At 41.3% G+C, this 17,969-nt stretch overlaps 1 protein-coding gene across 9 annotated transcripts in view; it reads right to left on the bottom strand.

Moving 5' to 3' along the window:
• Window positions 1-17,969, bottom strand: part of RUFY2 (RUN and FYVE domain containing 2) — a 64,238-nt gene that overhangs the window by 15,561 nt on the left and 30,708 nt on the right. For all 9 annotated transcript variants that reach the window (XM_015147505.2, XM_015147508.2, XM_015147506.2 and 6 more), the window contains 2 exons: window positions 5,154-5,283; window positions 4,756-4,850 (listed from right to left, as the gene is read on the bottom strand). In XM_015147505.2, coding sequence (XP_015002991.1) covers window positions 4,756-4,850; window positions 5,154-5,283 — 225 coding nt within the window. The remainder of the gene's footprint in view (window positions 1-4,755; window positions 4,851-5,153; window positions 5,284-17,969) is intronic.

Below are 17,969 nucleotides of genomic sequence, written 5' to 3'. Positions count from 1 at the left end.
GAGGTAGGAGATTTTGTATATATACATATATATTTACATATATAGCTGGTACTACTACTATATATATTTATATATACGTGTGTGTATATATATACGTATAAATATATATAAATATTTTTATACTTATATAAATATATATAAAATATTTATATATAAAATATATAAATATATATAAAATATTTATATATAAAATATATAAATATATATAAAATATTTATATATAAAATATATATAAATATATAAATATATAAATATATAAATATATAATATATATAATTTATATATTATATATTATATTATATATATTATATATTATATAATATATATATAAATATATAAATATATAAATATATAAATATAAAATATTTATATATAAAAATTTTATATATAAATATATATTTATACATATATATATACACACACGTATATATAAATATATATAGTAGTAGTACCAGCTACTCAGGAGGCTGAGACAGGAGAATTGCTTGAACCCAGGAGGCGGAGGTTGCAGAGAGCCAAGATTGCGCCACTGCACTCCAGCCTAGGTGACAGAGCAACTCTGTCTCCAAAAAAAGATAGATTTGGAATGCTTTAAACATTGACTCTTCTTCTGAGTAATTACTATTCTTCTGTATAATTACAGTAGACGTCTAATTTAATAATTAAGAAAATGAAAATAAGCCTGAAAGGAAATATATACATATATGTGTATATATACACACACACATATATAAATACATGTTTATACGTACGCATGTGTATACATATATACATATATACATATTCTCCTGTCTCAGCCTCCGAAGTAGCTGGGACTATAGGCACATGCCACCATGCCCGTCTAATTTTTGTATTTTTAGTAGAGATGAGGTTTCGCCATGTTGGCCAGGCTGCCCTCGAACTCCTGACCTCAAGTGATCTGCCCACCTCAGCCTCCCAAAGTGCTGGGATTACGGGCGTGAGCCACAGCACCTGGCCCAAATCTATCTTTTTATAAGAATTCTTCAGACCAGGTGTACTGGCTCACACCTGTAATCCCAACACTTTGTGAGGCTGAGGAGGCGGGAGGCTCATTTGAGCCCAGGAGTTTGAGATCAGCCTGGGCAACAGAGTGAGACTCCACCTCCATATAAAATATATAAATAAAAATGTAAAAAAGAATCCTTCAAGTTGGATGTAGTGGCTGACACCTGTAATATCAATGCTTTTGGAAGCCAAAGCGAGAGGACTGCTTGAAGGCCAGAGTTTGAGACCAGCCTTAGGCAACATAGTGAGACTCTGTCTCTATTTAATTTTTTTAAAAAAATAATCTTTCAGGCCAGGCGTGGTGGCTCATGCCTGTAATCCCAGCAGTTTGGGAGGCCAAGGCAGAAGGATCATGAAGTCAGGAGATCAAGACCATCCTGGCTAAAACGATGAAATCCCATCTCTACTACCAAAATACAAAAAAAATTAGCCGGGTGTGGTGGCAGGCGCCTGTGGAGGCTGAGGCAGGAGAATGGTGTGAACCCAGGAGGCGGAGCTTGCAGTGAGCCGAGACAGCACCACTGCACTCCAGCCTGGGCAACAGAGGAAGACTCCATCTCGGAAAAAATAATAATAATAATAACAATAATAATCTTTCAATAATAAGCTGATAAGAGTAAATATTTCAATTTTCAAACCCAGTAAGTAGAGGTTGCAGTGAGCCCAGATCACACCACTGCACTCCAGCCTGGGTGACAGAGTGAGACCCTGCCTCAAATAAATAAATAAAGGCAACATCTAGACATTTATATGATCATGCCTGTAATACAACTATAAAGTCTCTATTAAGTATGAAGTGAGGGGCCGGGCGTGGTGGCTCATGCCTGTAATCCCAGCACTTTGGGAGGCCAAGGTGGGCAGATCACCTGAGGTCAGGAGTTCAAGACTAGCCTGGCCAACATGGTAAAATGCTGTCTCTACTAAAAATTAGCCAGGTGTGGTGGTGGGCACCTGTAATCCCAGCTACTCAGGAGGCTGGGGCAGAAGAATCACTTGAACCCAGGAGGCAGAGGTTGCAGTGAGCTGAGACAGCACCACTGCATTCCAGCCTGGGTGACAAGAGCAAAACTCCCTCTCACACACACACAAAAAAGTATTAGTTGGGGAATGGGTGAAAAGTAACACATATTCCTAGGTTTACTATTCCATGGTTTTAATATTAAACCGTTATGATCTTAGTAAATGCAAAGATGCTTATTTTTTATTGTGAGGATTGTTCACTGTTGAGTGTCTAGCACTTAGTATAGTGCCTGGCACATAGTAGAAGCTCAGTGTCTGTCAATAAATAAATGGAAAATAAGGTAATAAGCACTTTGCACAGGGTCTGCCTCAAAGTGCTCAATAAATAGACGCTAGATTGGAATTGAAATCTTGCTTATCAGAACCACAATGCGAATTGTTCTCTGAAAAGCTGTAAAGACAAAAACAGCTTTATCTTTTTGAGATCTAATATTTCCTTTTGTGGTTCTAGTGAATTACTCCTTCTTATGTCCTTGGAAATTGGTTGCATTATCTTTTAATGGAATCCCACCTTTAGCAACTAAGTCTCCATTCTAGTATGATTTCTACTTAATTGAATATATACAAATGACATATATGTCCATCTAATTTTATCTAAATCAATGACAAGATGTTTACATATAGAATTGTTTGAGGTTAGCTAAACTTTGGGGATTAACACTCAGGAGAAGGGAAATACTTGCTTTTTTATCTTAAACCTTTATGTACTATTTGAATGTTCTAATCATATAAAACATCAAAGAGATTTGTATCGGTAATGAGATTATGAGACACTGTAGCTTTCTTATTTTTACTTTTCCATATTTAAAAAAGTGGGCTGGGCGCAGTAGCTCACACCTGTAATCTCAGCACTCTGAGAGGTTGAGGCAGGATGATGTCTTGAGCCCAGGAGTTCAGCCTGAGCAACACAGCAAGATCCTAACTCTACAAAAAATTAAAAAAAAATTAGCCAGGCAAGGTGGTGTGCGTCTGTGGTCCCAGCTACTCTGGAGGCTTGAGATAAGAGAACAGCGTGAGCCTGAGAGATCAAGGATGCAGTGAGCTGTGACTGCGTCACTGCACTCCAGCCTGGGCAACTTGAAAGACTTGTTTCAAATCAAATAAAAATAAATTTTAAAAATTTAAAGTGACTATATTTTTTAAATGTGGCAGTGGTACATTCAATACTAAATTAAACCTCCTTGAGCTTATTCCAAATATCTGGTAGTATGTTCAATCAGGCACAAAGCTGCTAACCCAAAACACAGACCATGGGGAACAAAAGGAAAATGTGGCGGGGAACAAAAGGAAAATGTGGCTGGGAACAGTGACTCACACCTGTGATCCCAGCATTTTGGGAGGCTGAGGTGGGAAGACTGCTTGAGGTCAGGAGTTTGAGACCAGCCTGGGCAACATGCAAGACCCCGTCCATCTCTATAAAAAATAAAAATTAGGCCGGGCGCGGTGGCTCAAGCCTGTAATCCCAGCGCTTTGGGAGGCCGAGACGGGTGGATCATGAGGTCAGGAGATCGAGACCATCCTGGCTAACACGGTGAAACCCCGTCTCTACTAAAAAATACAAAAAAACTAGCCGGGTGAGGTGGCGGGCGCCTGTAGTCCCAGCTACTCGGGAGGCTAAGGCAGGAGAATGGCGTGGACCCGGGAGGCGGAGCTTGCAGTGAGCTGAGATCCAGCCACTGCACTCCAGCCTGGGAGACAGAGCCAGACTCCGTCTCAAAAAATAAAAAAAATAAAAAAAATAAAAATAAAAATTAGTAGGGCATGATGGTGCATGCCTGTAGTCTCAGCTACTTGGTAAGCTGAAAGGTGAAAGGGTTGCTTGAGCCCAGGAGGTCAAGGCTGCAGTGAGTTAGATTATACCACTACACTCCAGCCTAGGCGAGACCCTGTCTTTGAAAAAAAAAGGAAATGTGAGAAAGGCAGAACACCATTTCTCCATCTTGTCTTTACAGGATCCCAATGACATTTTACTTCAACAAAGCCAAACTGTATGAAGTTAAGCCCTGTCTCCGGGAGGCATGAAACAACCTCCACTTCTCATGATGCTGGCTTCTTCTCAAAACAATCTGAAAGACAGCTCCCTGGATATTTTGAAACCTCAGCTTCTGTTTTTCTAAGAAAAATATATTAATAACTTCTGAATTCTCTGATATTGAAGAAATTGAACAAGAGTGTTAGTTTTCATCTATTGGGAAATATTCAAAGCTAAGTCTACTAAAATGAGTAAAACTTTAAATAAAATCTCTCTAGTCTAGTCTCATTTTTTAATCTTTATAGTTTTTGTTTTGTTTAATAGTTCATATCTTTCTCTTTTTTTTTTTTTTCTTTTGAGACAGAGTCTTGCTCTGTTGCCAGGCTGGAGTCAGCTCACTGCAACCTCCACCTCCTGGGTTCAAGCGATTCTTGTGCCTCAGCCTCCCAAGTAGCTGGGATTACAGGCACACGCCACCACAAGCAGCTAATTTTTGTATTTTTAGTAAAGACAGGGTTTCACCATATTGGCGAGTCTGGTCTTGAACTCCTGACCTCATGATCCGCCCGCCTTGGCCCAGAATTACATAGTGCTGGGATTACAGGCGTGAGCCACCGCGCCCTGCCTAGTTCATATCTTTCCTGTATCTAAACTTTTCTCCCTAATAGATCTGGCACACTTACATCTTTCATAAAAGTCAATAATGACTACTTAGTTGAAGGAAAAAAAGAAATTACTCGCTAAGTTTGTTGCCGAGTTCTTGAAGAGCTTGCTCTTGTTCATGATATATTTTTTTCAACTGCTGATTTTCATCCTGGAGGTTAAGGAACTCCTTCAGAACAATAAAAGACAGAAAATGCAATTTAAAAGAAAGAAACAAGAAACTCCAGAATGTATATATACCATTAATCAGAAACAAACATCCTTTAGCTTTTTAAAAGAAACAAATTGTGTCCAAAGCTCTTTCCTAGCTGCTATATGTATCAACTATTTTCCATTTACTTAATCTCTTCACTGATACTTTTTAAGATGACTAGTACATCCATTTCCTTGGTATAATGTAAATTATAATTTATCTTTTTAAATAAGTTAACATTTGTCAAGATAGAATTTTTAAAGTTTTACCACTATTTACTTTTTTAAGACTAATGATTTGTTGAGTCTCATTTCTAAGATGAGATAAGGCATCTTTCTCCTTTTGAAGATCTTCCTGCAAAGTCTGCCTCCATTCCTTCTCAATCTTCAAGTCAGTTTCCAGTTGTACCCTTGAATGACAAATAATACACAGAAGCTCAGTGCTATTTCTCACATGACAGTTGTTATGTATTCTTTACTAAAATCACCCTTTTGGTTTACTACTTTGGCCTTTGTAATGCATTTTTCAGACATTTTCTTTCACAAATATTTTTCGGTAAACAAGTTCAGCAGCACAGGATTTTCCAACCACAAAATATTGACTCATTTGCCAGCCATGAAACAATCCTTGCTAAACCATTTACATCATTAATTAATTCCATAGACATAAATATTGCATAAGCATAGAAAATGCCTTGGAAAGGCAAACACCATAATATTAAAACTGGTTACATCTTGGGAATGGAACTAAGAGGAGGAACATAAGATTCTAATTGTCTTACACTTCTATTTTACAAAAAAACTTTATTCCAATATAAGAATTATAGCAATTGCTAAATCAGTTTAACTTCAGTAACGGCAAAATCAGCCCTGTTGCAGAGTGCTAGTTTGCAAATTACTGTTGGAAGCTGACCAATTACATGAAAGACCTAAAACCAAGCAGACATTGGGAGAAAGTCCACACTGCCTGGAAATGCCAATTCTAAAAGCATTCCTGCAATCTTCTTCTTCTTTTTTTTTTTTTTTTTGGAGACAGGGTCTTGCTATGTTGCCAGGCTGGACTCAACTCCTGGGCTCAAGTGATCCTCCCACCTCAGCCTCTCAGCATCTGAGACTATAGGCCTGCCACCAAAACTCCTGAATTATTCTAAAGGTGCTAGCTGGCAAAGCAAACATAGTTGAATTTCCACATTTTAAGCTGACTAAAAAAAAGAACACAAATCACTTCCATGATTATTTCTCATAAACAGTTATAACAAGTGAGGCATTTATCTACTAACAATACTACAGTTACTAATACTTTATATTTTAATTGCAACATTATAATGTTGAGTACATTATTTTAATATTTTTGTGTTAATATTTAGATTAGTTTTTATTTCCTCATAGTTAGCATTTCCATATACAGCCATATATTTTCCAGTGGAATAAATTTTAGATTTTGTAATTCAGGTTGAAGAGAAGAGTACCTGAAAATGGAATTTACAAATTATTGATAAATACTATTTTACTACAAATTTAAAATTTGAACAGCATCTCTTCAACTGTTACTTCCTTATAACATTGACAAGAAAAAAAAACTGATTCCCACTGGGGCCACTGTCTGTGTGAAGTCTGCAAGTTCTCTCCATGTCTGTGTAAGTCTTCTCCAGGTACTCCAGTTTCCTCCCAGATCCCAAAGATGTGCACATTAGATGAACTGGCATTATCTACATTGTCCCAGCCTGAGTGTGGGTGTGTTTGGGTACATCCTGTGATGGAATAGTGTCCTGTGGAAGACTAGTTCCCACTGGGTGCCCAACTTGCCAGGATAGGCTCCGGCCACCAGTGAGCCCGAACTGTAATAATTGGGCAAAGAATGAGCTTACTCGTTTTTATTCATCTTTCCTTAAATGTATGTATAACTCACATTTACTTCAATATTTAATACTAGAAGACCTCTTTAGTTAGCAGTTTAGTGATTTTTTGTGAAAATAATTACGCAGTAGAAACTTAACTCTTCTTCACATCAAGTAGCCTATGATAAAACTGGTTTCATTTAGCATCATTTCACTCAGTCAGAGTTTCCAAGAACCTGTCAATGACATTAAGTGAGAATTTACTGTGTATGTTACATAATGTGAGGACTTACTGTGTATGTTACAAACACTGAAGTAACCAAAGCACACAGTACCCTGTTGAATGGCCTCATCATTCAGAATCAAAAAAAAAGTGAATGAAAAAGCAAAGGAAAATTTTGTTTTTAAGTTATATAAATATATTGTCAGAATACATGTTGAATACTGAAAGCAAAAACCATAAAAGGAAAAAAGGAAGATGTACCAGGCATGGTGGCTCATGCCTGTAATCCCAAAATTTTGGGAGGCCAAAGCGGGCAGATCTCTTGAGGCCAGGAGTTCAAGACCAGCCTGCCCAACATGGTGAAACCCCATCTCTACTAAAAATACAAAATTTAGCCGGGTGTGCTACTACTTGGGAGGCTGAGGTAGGAGAATCGCTTGGACCCAGGAGGCGGAGGTTGTAGTAAGCCAAGATCTCACCACTGCACTCCAGCCTGGGTGACAGAGCAAGATTCCATCTCAAAAAAAAAAGAAAAAGAAAAAGGAAGATGTAAGTACATAAAGAATTAAAATGTCTAAATAAAAACCACTATAATCAAAATTTTAAACTAAACAATAAACTTAGAAAACATTTTCAGGCTGGGCACAGTGGCTCATGCCTGTAACTCCAGCACTTTGGGAGGCCGAGGCAGGTGGATCACCTGAGGTCAGGAGTTCGAGAACAGCCTGGCCAACATGGCGAAACCCTGTCTGTACTAAAAATACAAAAATTAGCCAGGCGTGGTGGCACACACATTTAATCCCAGCTATTCAGGAGGCTGAAGCACGAGAATCGCTTGAACCTTGGAGGCAGGGGTTGCAGTGAGCTAAAATCGCACCACTGCACTCCAGCCTAGGCAACAGAGTGAGACTCTAAAATATATATATTTATGGTTCATGCCTGTAATCCCAGCACTTTGGGAGGCCGAGGCGGGTGGATCACCTGGGGTCAGGAATTTGAGACCAGCCTGGCCAACATGGTGAAACCTGTCTCTACTAAAAACAAAAAACTATCTGGGCATGGTGGCGGGTGCCTGTAATCTCATCTACTCGGGAGGCTGAAGCATGAGAATTGCTTGCACCCAGGAGGTGGAGGTTGCAGTGAGCTGATATCGCGCCACTGTGACCAAAAAAAAAAAAAAAAAAAAAATTGGGTTATCACTACAGAATAAGTTGCATTACTGCAGAATATCAGATTGTCTTACCCATGCTTTTGTCAAACACTAGAAAGGTAATTCAGAAACAGAGTACCAGAGTTTCAAGACTATTCTACTGATGGGCCAAGTATCCCAGTCGTGTTCTTCATGTGCTTCATTTGACAAGGCACAGAGACTTACACAACAAACCCAGGGCACCATTAATAAATCTGATGACTTAAATGCTCCTTGTAACTTAAAATTAAGAGGAATTGTTTTTTCTGAATGTTTTGGGGTTTTTGTTTTGTTCTGTTTTTAGAGACAAGAACTCACTCTGCCACCCAGCAGGCTGAAGTTTAGTGGCACAATCAGCTCACAGCAACCTTGAACTCCTGGGCTCAAGCAATCCTTTTGCCTCAGCCTGCTGAGCAGCTGGGGCTACAGGTGTGTGCCACAACACCCAGCTAATTTTTTCTTTCTTTCTTTCTTTTTGTAGAGACAGGGTCTCATTATGTTGCTCAGGCTGGTCTTAAACTCCTGGCGTCAAGCAATCCTCTCGCCTCAGCCTCCTAAAGCACTGGGATTACAACCATGTGCCACCACGCCCGGCCCTGCTTTTGGCTTTGGGAGTGGATTTCAGTTTCACAGTTTTCACAGTGTAGAAATAATATGGATTTTCTTTTCTTTTCTTTTCTTTTTGAGATGGAGTCGTGCTCTGTCACCTAGGCTGGAGTGCAGTGGCGCGACCTCGACAAACTGCAACCTCCGCCTCCTGGGTTCAAGCGATTCTCCTGCCTCAGCCTTCTGAGTAGCTGGGATTACAGGCGCCCACCACCACGACTGTCTAATTTTTTTAAAATGTTTAGTAGAGACGGGGTTTTACCATGTTAGTCAGGCTGGTCTCGAACTCCTGACCTCGTGATCCACCTGCCTCAGCCTCTCAAAAGTTCTAGGATTACAGGCGTGAGCCACCAGGCTCGGTCTGTAGGTTTTTAACCACAGTAATATACCCTGGACTAAAGCCAGGGAATTCTACATATTAATTCCTCAAATTCCTCAAATTATTATATTTGTGGTAGATTTAAATGGAGTACAGAATTCTGGTTCTGGAAAAGATGAAGTAAGCACCCCTATCCCTCCAACTAAGTACAGTTAAAAACTCTGGACATTATATGTAAAACATACATAAGAAGACTCCAAGGCCAAGCACAGTGGCTCACGCCTGTAATCCCAGCACTCTGGGAGGCCCAGATAGGCGGATCACCTGAGGTCGGGAGTTCAAGACCTGCCTGGCCAACATGGAGAAACCCCGTCTCTACTAAAAATACAAAATTAGCCGAGCATGGTGGCACATGCCTGTAATCCCAGCTACTTGGGAGGCTGAGGCAGGAGAATCGCTTGAACCCGGGAGGCGGAGGTTGCAGTGAGCCGAGATCGCGCCATTGCACTCCAGCCTGGGCAACCAGAGTGAAACTCCACCTCAAAACAACAACAACAAAAGAAGACTTCAGAAAGTAAAGAGAAGATGTTTGATCAGCTAGGAACTCCAGGAATCAAAGAACAACATGGTGATGAGTTACCTCAGGTTTCTTTTTGTCTCACATATAGGTCAGATTAGGTGTCGATGAAGCCCTCAACCCATTAAATACTAATGGGCATAGACAAAAAAAAAAAAGCCCCAAGAAGAGCTGTTCCCATGCCAAAGGGCCAGGAAATAGCCTAGCAAGACAGAAAACTTTGGACAATAAATGTCCTATTCTAGCAAAACACCTGAGAAAAAACCCATGCCCCCGCAACAAACCTCAGTCAGCAAAAGCTGAGTGAGGAGCCTGGATTTCTACTCTTGCCTGGCAATGATAACGTAACCTTCTTGCACCCTGCTGTGGTAGTATCAGCAAATGTCAAGTGGGAGCCTGAACCCTCCTAACCCCCAGCAGTAATAAGGCATCTGTTATGGTTTGAATGTTTGTCCTCTTCAAAACTTACATTGAAACTTAATGCCCAGTTTAACAGCATAAGAGGTAAGGCCTTGCCGGCACAGTGGCTCACGCCTGTAATCCCAGCACTCTCGGAGGCCAAGGCAAGCGGATCACTTGAGGTCAGGAGTTTGAGACCAGCCTGGTCAACATGGTGAAACCTCATCTCTACAAAAAACACAATTAGCCAGGTGTGGTGGTGTGTGCCTATAGTCCCAGCTACTAGGGGTGCTGAGGCAGGAGGATTGCCTGAACTGGGGAGGTCAAGGCTGCAGTAAGCTGAGATCGTATCACTGCACTCCAGCCTGGTCAACAGAGCCAGATCTTGTCTCAAAAAAAACAAAAACAAACAAACAGGTGAGGCCTTTAAGAGGTAATTGGCTCATGAGGTCTCTGCCTTCATGAATGAATTAACAGGGTAGTGGACTAATGGGTTATCACAAGAATGGGTCTGTTATAAAAGTCAGTTTGGTAGGCCAGGAATGGTGGCTCACACCTGTAATCCAAGCACTTTGGGAGGCCAAGGTAGGAGGATCACTTTAGGAGTTCAAGACCAGCCTGGGCAATATAGTGAGACCACATCTCTATAAGAAAAATAATAAATAAAAATAATAAACAAAAGCCAGTTTGACTCTCAGTACACTCCTCTTGCCCTGTGATGTCTTCTGCCATGTTAGGATGCAGCACAAAGCCCTCACCAGAAGATGACCAAATGTGGCTGCCCAACCTTAGACTTCCCAGATTCCAGAACTGTAAGAAATAAGCCTGTTTTCTTTTTAAATTACCCAGTCTCAGGTACCCAGTTATACCAACAGAAAGTAAACTAATCTGGGCCAGGCACAGTGGCTCATGCCTGTAAACCCATCACTTTGGGAGGACAAGGTAGGTGGGTCACCTGAGGTCAGGAGCTCGAGACCAGCCTGACCAACATGGCAAAACCTCATCTCTACAAAAAATTAGCCAGGCATGGCGGTACGCGCCTGTAATCCCAGCTGCTAAAGAGGCTGAGGCACAAGAATCGCTTGAACCCGGGAGGCAGAGGTTGCAGTGAGTCGAGATTGCGCCACTGCACTCCAGCCTGGGCAACAGAGCGAAAACTCTGTCTCAGAAAAACAGAAAGTAAACTAATGCAGTCTATCCCTGGATCTAAGGGAAAAAACAAAGAAAAAATAAAACAAAGTGTCTCTCAAGCAACCTCACTGGTAACAATGGAAGAGTAACCTGGGACTTGAATCTGCATGCAGCAGTAAAAAGGCATTTCTTTTTTCTTTTCCTTTTTTTTTTTTTTTTTGAGACAGAGTCTTGCTCTGTCACCCAGGCAGGAGTGCAGTGGCACAATCTTGGCTCACTGCAACCTCTGCCTCCCAGGTTCAAGTGATTCTCTCACCTCAGCCTCCCGAGTAATTGGGATTACAGGCACCAGCCACTACGCCTCACTAATTTTTCTATTTTTAGTAGAGATGGGGTTTCGCCATGTTGGCCAGGCTGGCCTCGAACTCCTGACCTCAGGTGATCCACCCGTCTCCGCCTCCCAAAGTGCTGGGATTACAGGCGTGAGCCACCATGCCTGGCCTAACAAGGCATTTCTTAACCACCCCCACAGTATCAGTGAAAGCCAATTGAGAGCCTGGATTACCTCCACCCAGTGGTAATGAGGCTTCTTGTCCTCTCTCTTCCAAGATGGTTTCAGCAGAAACCAAGAGGAGAGCCTGGACTTCCACTACCCACCAACAGTAACATGGCACCACTCCCCTTCTCCACAGTATCAGTGGAAGCTGACTGGAAGATTCAGATTTCAATCCCTGCAGTTATTAGGCACCCTATTCCATCCCACCTGGAATGGTCTTGGGCTTCCAACTCCATTTGACGTAAAGGGTTACTGTCCACATCCCCCTACTAGTGTGGTTTCAGTGGAGGCCTGCCAAAACAATATATAAAATCCAGAGTCTTGTTCTACCCAAAGTATCCTGGATGCGACTGAAAAACATCTGTTATACTAAGGCCCAGGAAGGTCTCAAGTTAGGTGAGAAACATCAATCAACAGATGCTAACATCATAGTTTCAGATGGTGGAATTATCTGTCAAGAATTTTAAAGCAGCCACCATTAAAATGCTCCCACTACCAATTAAGACACATCTGAAAAATCATGAGGAAAGAAAGAAGAAAGGAAATAAACATAAAAAAGAGCCTGGCCAGGCACCATGGCTCACATCTATAATCCCCACACTTTGGGAGCCCAATACAGGAGGATCATTTGAGACCAGGAGTTCAAGACCAGCCTCGACAATATACCATAGCCCTCATCTCTACAAAAAATAAAAACAAAAATAAATTAGCCAAGCATAGGGGTGTATGCCTGTAGTCCTAGGAAGCTTGGGCAGAAGGATCACTTGAGTCCAGAAGTTCAAGTTCACAGTGAGCCATGATCATGCCACTGCCCTACAGCCTGGTCAACAGCAAGATCCTATCTCAAAACTAAACAAAAACAAAACAAACAACAAAAGAAAATAGATCAAATGGAAATCTTAGGACTGAAAAATACAATAATCTTGCTGAAAGGGCTCAAGAGAAGAATGAAGATGGTGAGGGAAGAATGAATGAATTTGAAAATATAACAACAGAAATAATCCAATCTGAACAGGAACTGGTGGGACTACTAAAACAAAAAAAAAAAGATCGCCTGGGCACAGTGGCTCACGCCTATAATCCCGGCACTTTGGGAGGCCAAGGTGGGCGGATCATGAGGTCAAGAGATCGAGACCATCCTGGCTAACATGGTGAAACCCTGTCTCTACTAAAACTACAAAAAATTAGCCGGGTGTGGTGGCGGACACCTGTAGTCCCAGCTACTAAGGAGGCTGAGGCAGGAGAATGGCATGAACCCGGGAGGCGGAGCTTGCAGTGAGCCAAGATCAGGCCACTGCACTCCAGCCTAGGCGACAGTGTGAGACTCCATCTCGGGGAAAAAAAAAAGGCCAGGCGCAGTGGCTCACGCCTGTAATACCAGCACTTTGGGAGGCCAAGGCGGGTGAATCACAAGGTCAGGAATTTAAGACCAACCTGGCTAAGATGGTGAAACCCCGTCTCTACTAAAAATACAAAAAAAAAAATTAGCCGGGCTTGGTGGCAGGCACCTGTAATTCTAGCTACTCAGGAGGCTGAGGCAGGAGAATCGCTTGAACCAGGCAACAGAGGTTGCAGTGGGCTGAGATCGCACCACTGTACTCCAGCCTGGGTGACAGGCTGAGACTCCACCTCAAAAAAAAAAAAAAATTAGCTGGGCATGGTGGCACGCGCCTGTAGTCCCAGCTACCCAGGAGGCTGAGGCAGAAGAACCACTTGAATCCAGGAGGTTGCAGAGAGCCAAGATCGCACCACAGCACTCCAGCCTGGTGACAGAACAAGACTCCGTCTCAAAAAAAAAAAAGACCCAACATTCATGGTATCAAGAGTCTCTGAAGGGGAGGAGAAGGCAACTGACACTAAAAAAAAACATATCTGAAAAAGTAATGGCTGAAAATTTCCCAAATTTGACAAAGACATAAACCTACAGATATAAGAAGCTGATCAAATCCTAAATAGGTTAAATCCCCAAAAAAAATTTTTTTGAAAGCAGTAAGACAGAAATGACATTAACGCCTAAAGAGAAACAATTCAAATGACAGTGTATTTTTAATCAGAAAGCCATAAAGGCCAAGAGAAAGTGGTGTAAGATTTCTCTAGTGCTAAAAGAACTGCCAACCCAGAATTCTATACCCAATGAAAATATCCTTCAGAAATGAAGGTAAAATAGAATTTACTGCCAACAGACATACCCGAAAAGAATGGCTAAAGAGCTTGGCATGGTGGCTCACACCTGTAATCCTACCTACTCAGAAGGCTGACGCCAGAGGATTATTTGAGGCCAGGCATTCAAGACTAGCGTGAGCAACATAATAAGACCTCATCTCTAAAAAAAAATTTGGCCGGGCACGGTGGCTCAAGCCTGTAATCCCAGTACTTTGGGAGGCCAAGATGGGTGGATCACGAGGTCAGGAGATCGAGACCATCCTAGCTAACATGGTGAAACCCCATCTCTACTAAAAAATACAAAAAATTAGCCAGGCGTGGTGGCAGACGCCTGTAGTCCCAGCTACTCGGGAGGCTGAAGCAGGAGAATGCCGTGAACCCGGGAGGCAGAGCTTGCAGTGAGCTGAGATCCGGCCACTGCACTCCAGCCTGGGTGACAGAGCAAAACTCCATCTCAAAAAAAAAAAAAAAAATTTTAAGGCCAGGTGCAGTGGCTCACGCCTGTAATCCTAACACTTTGGAAGATCATGGCAGGGGGGCTGCTTGAGGCCAGGAGTTCAAGACCAGCCTGGGCAACATAGCAACATCCTGTCCCTATAAAAATTAGCCAGGTGTGGTGGTATGCTCTACCATCCTAGCTACTCAGGAGGCTGAGGCGAGAGGATCCTTTGCGCCCATGAGTTCAAAGCTGCAATGAGTTATAATCACGCCACTATACCCCAGCCTGGGCGAGAGAGAAATAAGACCCTATCTCAAAAAAATAAAATAAAATAAGTTTTTAAATTAGTTGGCATGATGGCTAATGCCTATAGTCCCAGCTACTTGGTAGGTAAAGGCAAGAGCATTGCTTGAGCCCAGGAGCTCGAGGTTGCAGTGAGCCATGATCACACTACTGTATTCCAGCCTCAGTGACACAGTGAGACGCCTCTCTCTTTAAAAAAAAAAAAAAAGAGGCCAGGCACGGTGGCTCACGGCTATAATCCTAGCACTTTTGGAGGCCAAGGTGGGCTGATCACTTGAGCCCAGGAGTCCGAGATTATTCCCGGTAACATGGAGAAACCCCGTCTCTACCAAAAAAAAAATTATAATAATAATACAAAAATTAGCCAGGTGTGGTGATATGCACCTATAGTCTCAGCTACTCAGGAGCCTGAGATGGGAAGATTACTAAGCCCAGGAAATCAAGGCTGCAGTGAGCTGTGATCACATCACTGCACTCCAGCCTGGCTGACAGAGCAAGACCCTGTATCAAAAAAAAAAAAAAAAATGTTTAAAGAAAGTTCAGACACACACAAAAAAACCTGGAGCTTCAGGAATAAAAAAGAATAATGAAGTTTTCTAAATTAGATTAAATTTAAACATTAAATTCTGTTTATGGTTGCACAACATATTACAATATTGTCTAACATGATTCCCAATATATGTAAAAGAGATCATTAAGCAAATTATATTAAAGAGGGGAGAAAGTATGAATACTTAAATAGAGGTAAGGTTTTCACACTTCATCCAAAGTGGTAAAATGTTAATGCCAACAGACTGTGGAAAAATAGCATATGTGTAATATAATGTCCACAGCAAACACCAAAAATCTATACAAAGAGATGCATTCAAAAGTGCTACAGATAAATCAAAACGGAATTCTAAATAATGTTCATGTAACTTATGGGAAGGCAGGAAAAATTAAACAGAGGAACAACAAATAGGAAAAACAAATTAAACAACAAAATGGCTGACTTAAGCTCTACTATATCAATAATTACAATACATATAAATGGACTAAACATACTATGAAAAGACAGAGTTGGGAGAATTGATTTTAAAAGCATGAAGCAGGCCAAGCACGATGGCTCATGCCTGTAATCCAAATGCTTTAGGAGGCTGAGGCAGAGAGATCACTTGAGGCCAGGAGTTCCAGACCAGCTTAGGATATATAGCAAGACCTCCATCTCTTTAAAAAAAAATTGTGTTTTTTGTTTTTTGTTTTTTTTTTTTTTGAGACGGAGTCTTGCTCTGCCGCCCAGGCTGGAGTGCGGTGGCCGGATCTCAGCTCACTGCAAGCTCCGCCTCCCGGGTTCCCGCCATTCTCCTGCCTCAGCCTCCCGAGTAGCTGGGACTACAGGCGCCGCCACCACGCCCGGCTAGTTTTTTGTATTTTTTAGTAGAGACGGGGTTTCACCGTGTTAGCCAGGATGGTCTCGATCTCCTAACCTCGTGATCCACCCGTCTCGGCCTCCCAAAGTGCTGGGATTACAGGCTTGAGCCACCGCGCCCGGCCAAAAAAAAAAATTGTTTTATTAGCCAGGTGCAGTAGCACATGCTTGTTGTCCTAGCTACTCAGGAGGCTGAGGCAGGAGGATCTCTTGAGCCCAGAATTAGAGGCTGCAATGAGCTATAATGGTACCACTATACTCCAACCTGGCAACAAAGCAAGACCCTGTCTCTAAAAAACAAATAACAACAACAACAAAACATGAACTATATGCTCTCTATAAGAAACTTCAGGCTGGGAGCAGTGGCTCATGCCTGTAATCCCACACTTTGGGAGGCCAAGGTGGGAGGATCACTTGAGCTCAGGAGTTCAAGATCAGTATGGGCAACATACCAAGACCTTTTCTCTACTAAAAAATAAAAATAAAAATAAATTAGCTGGGTATGATGGCACAACGCCTAAGGTCCCAGCTACTCTGCAAGCTGAGGTTGGGAGGATTGCTTGAGCCTAGGATTGCTTGAGCCTAGGATTGCTTGAGTCATAGCTGCAGTGAGCTATGACCATGCCACTGCACTCCAGCCTGGGCAACAGAGTGAGACTCTGTCTTTAAAAAAAAGGAAAAGAAACTTCAAGCCGGGGATGGTGGCTCACACCTGTAATCCCAACACTTTGGGAGGCAAAGATGGGAGGATTACTTGAAGCTAGGAGTGCAAGGCTAGCCTGGGCAACACAGCAAGATCCTGTCTCTCCAAAAAAAAAAAAAAAGAAACTTCAAACATTACAAAGGTACACTGAAAGTAAAAAAAAAAAAAGGAAAAATACAAACATTAATCAACAGAAAGCAGGAGTAACTATATTAATATCAGAAAAATTAACTTCAGAGCAAAAAAAAATTACCAGAGAAGTACATCATATAATGACAAAAGGGTCACTCTACCAAGAAGATATAGTAACAGTCCTGAATATGTAGGCATCAAATAACAGAGCTTTAGAATACAATAAGCAAAAACAGAATTGAAAAAATACATATACCAATCCACAATCACAGTTTGATATTTCAACAAATTCTCTCTCAATAATTAAAAACTACTAGACAGAAAATCACCAAGGATAGAGAAGAACTTAACAAATACTTCAATGGGTATAAAGGCAGCTTAGCAACTTATACTTCATACACGGCATGTGGTCTTGTTTTAATGATCTGTTAATATAATAAATAACTACTTTCCATTGTTGCTTTGTTTGTTTGTTCTTACTGTTGTTTTCTTTTAATAACAGAATTGGTACATATTAACTGGGGGAAAAATACTGATATTTATAAAATAAAACTAAAATGTCCCTGTCAACCTCAACCTACCAGCATTCACCTGAAATAACCACTCCCCAGAATCTGTATTCTTTAAAATATTTTCTATGTATAAATATATATGCATACATGGTTTTAATTTTGTTTTTTAAATTGAATCACATTTGGCATACTGTCTGCAACTTGCTTTTTTTCAGCACAATGACATATACTAACATCCTTCCTGGTTGGTGATATATAGATCATGCAAAGTACTAATAAAAATGTTCTCAGAAGCTGGGCATGGTGGCTCACTTCTGTAATCCCAACACTTCGAGAGTTGAGGCAGGAAAATCGCTTGAGGCCAAGAGTTAGAGATCAGTCTGAACAATATAGCAAGACTCCATTTCCACAATTTAAAAAAAAATGTTCAGGAGCTAAATGATAAGAACTTATGAACACAGAGAAGGAAATAACAGATACAGGGTTCTATCTGAGTGGGGAGGATGGGGGGAAGAAAAGGAGCAGAAAAGATAGCTATTGGGTACTGGGCTTAATACCTGGGTGATAAAATAATATACACAACAAACCCCCATGACAC

This window comes from Macaca mulatta, chromosome 9 (genome assembly GCF_049350105.2).
Source record: "Macaca mulatta isolate MMU2019108-1 chromosome 9, T2T-MMU8v2.0, whole genome shotgun sequence".
Lineage (NCBI taxonomy): Eukaryota > Metazoa > Chordata > Mammalia > Primates > Cercopithecidae > Macaca > Macaca mulatta.
This window is presented reverse-complemented; position numbering and strand designations above follow the sequence as displayed.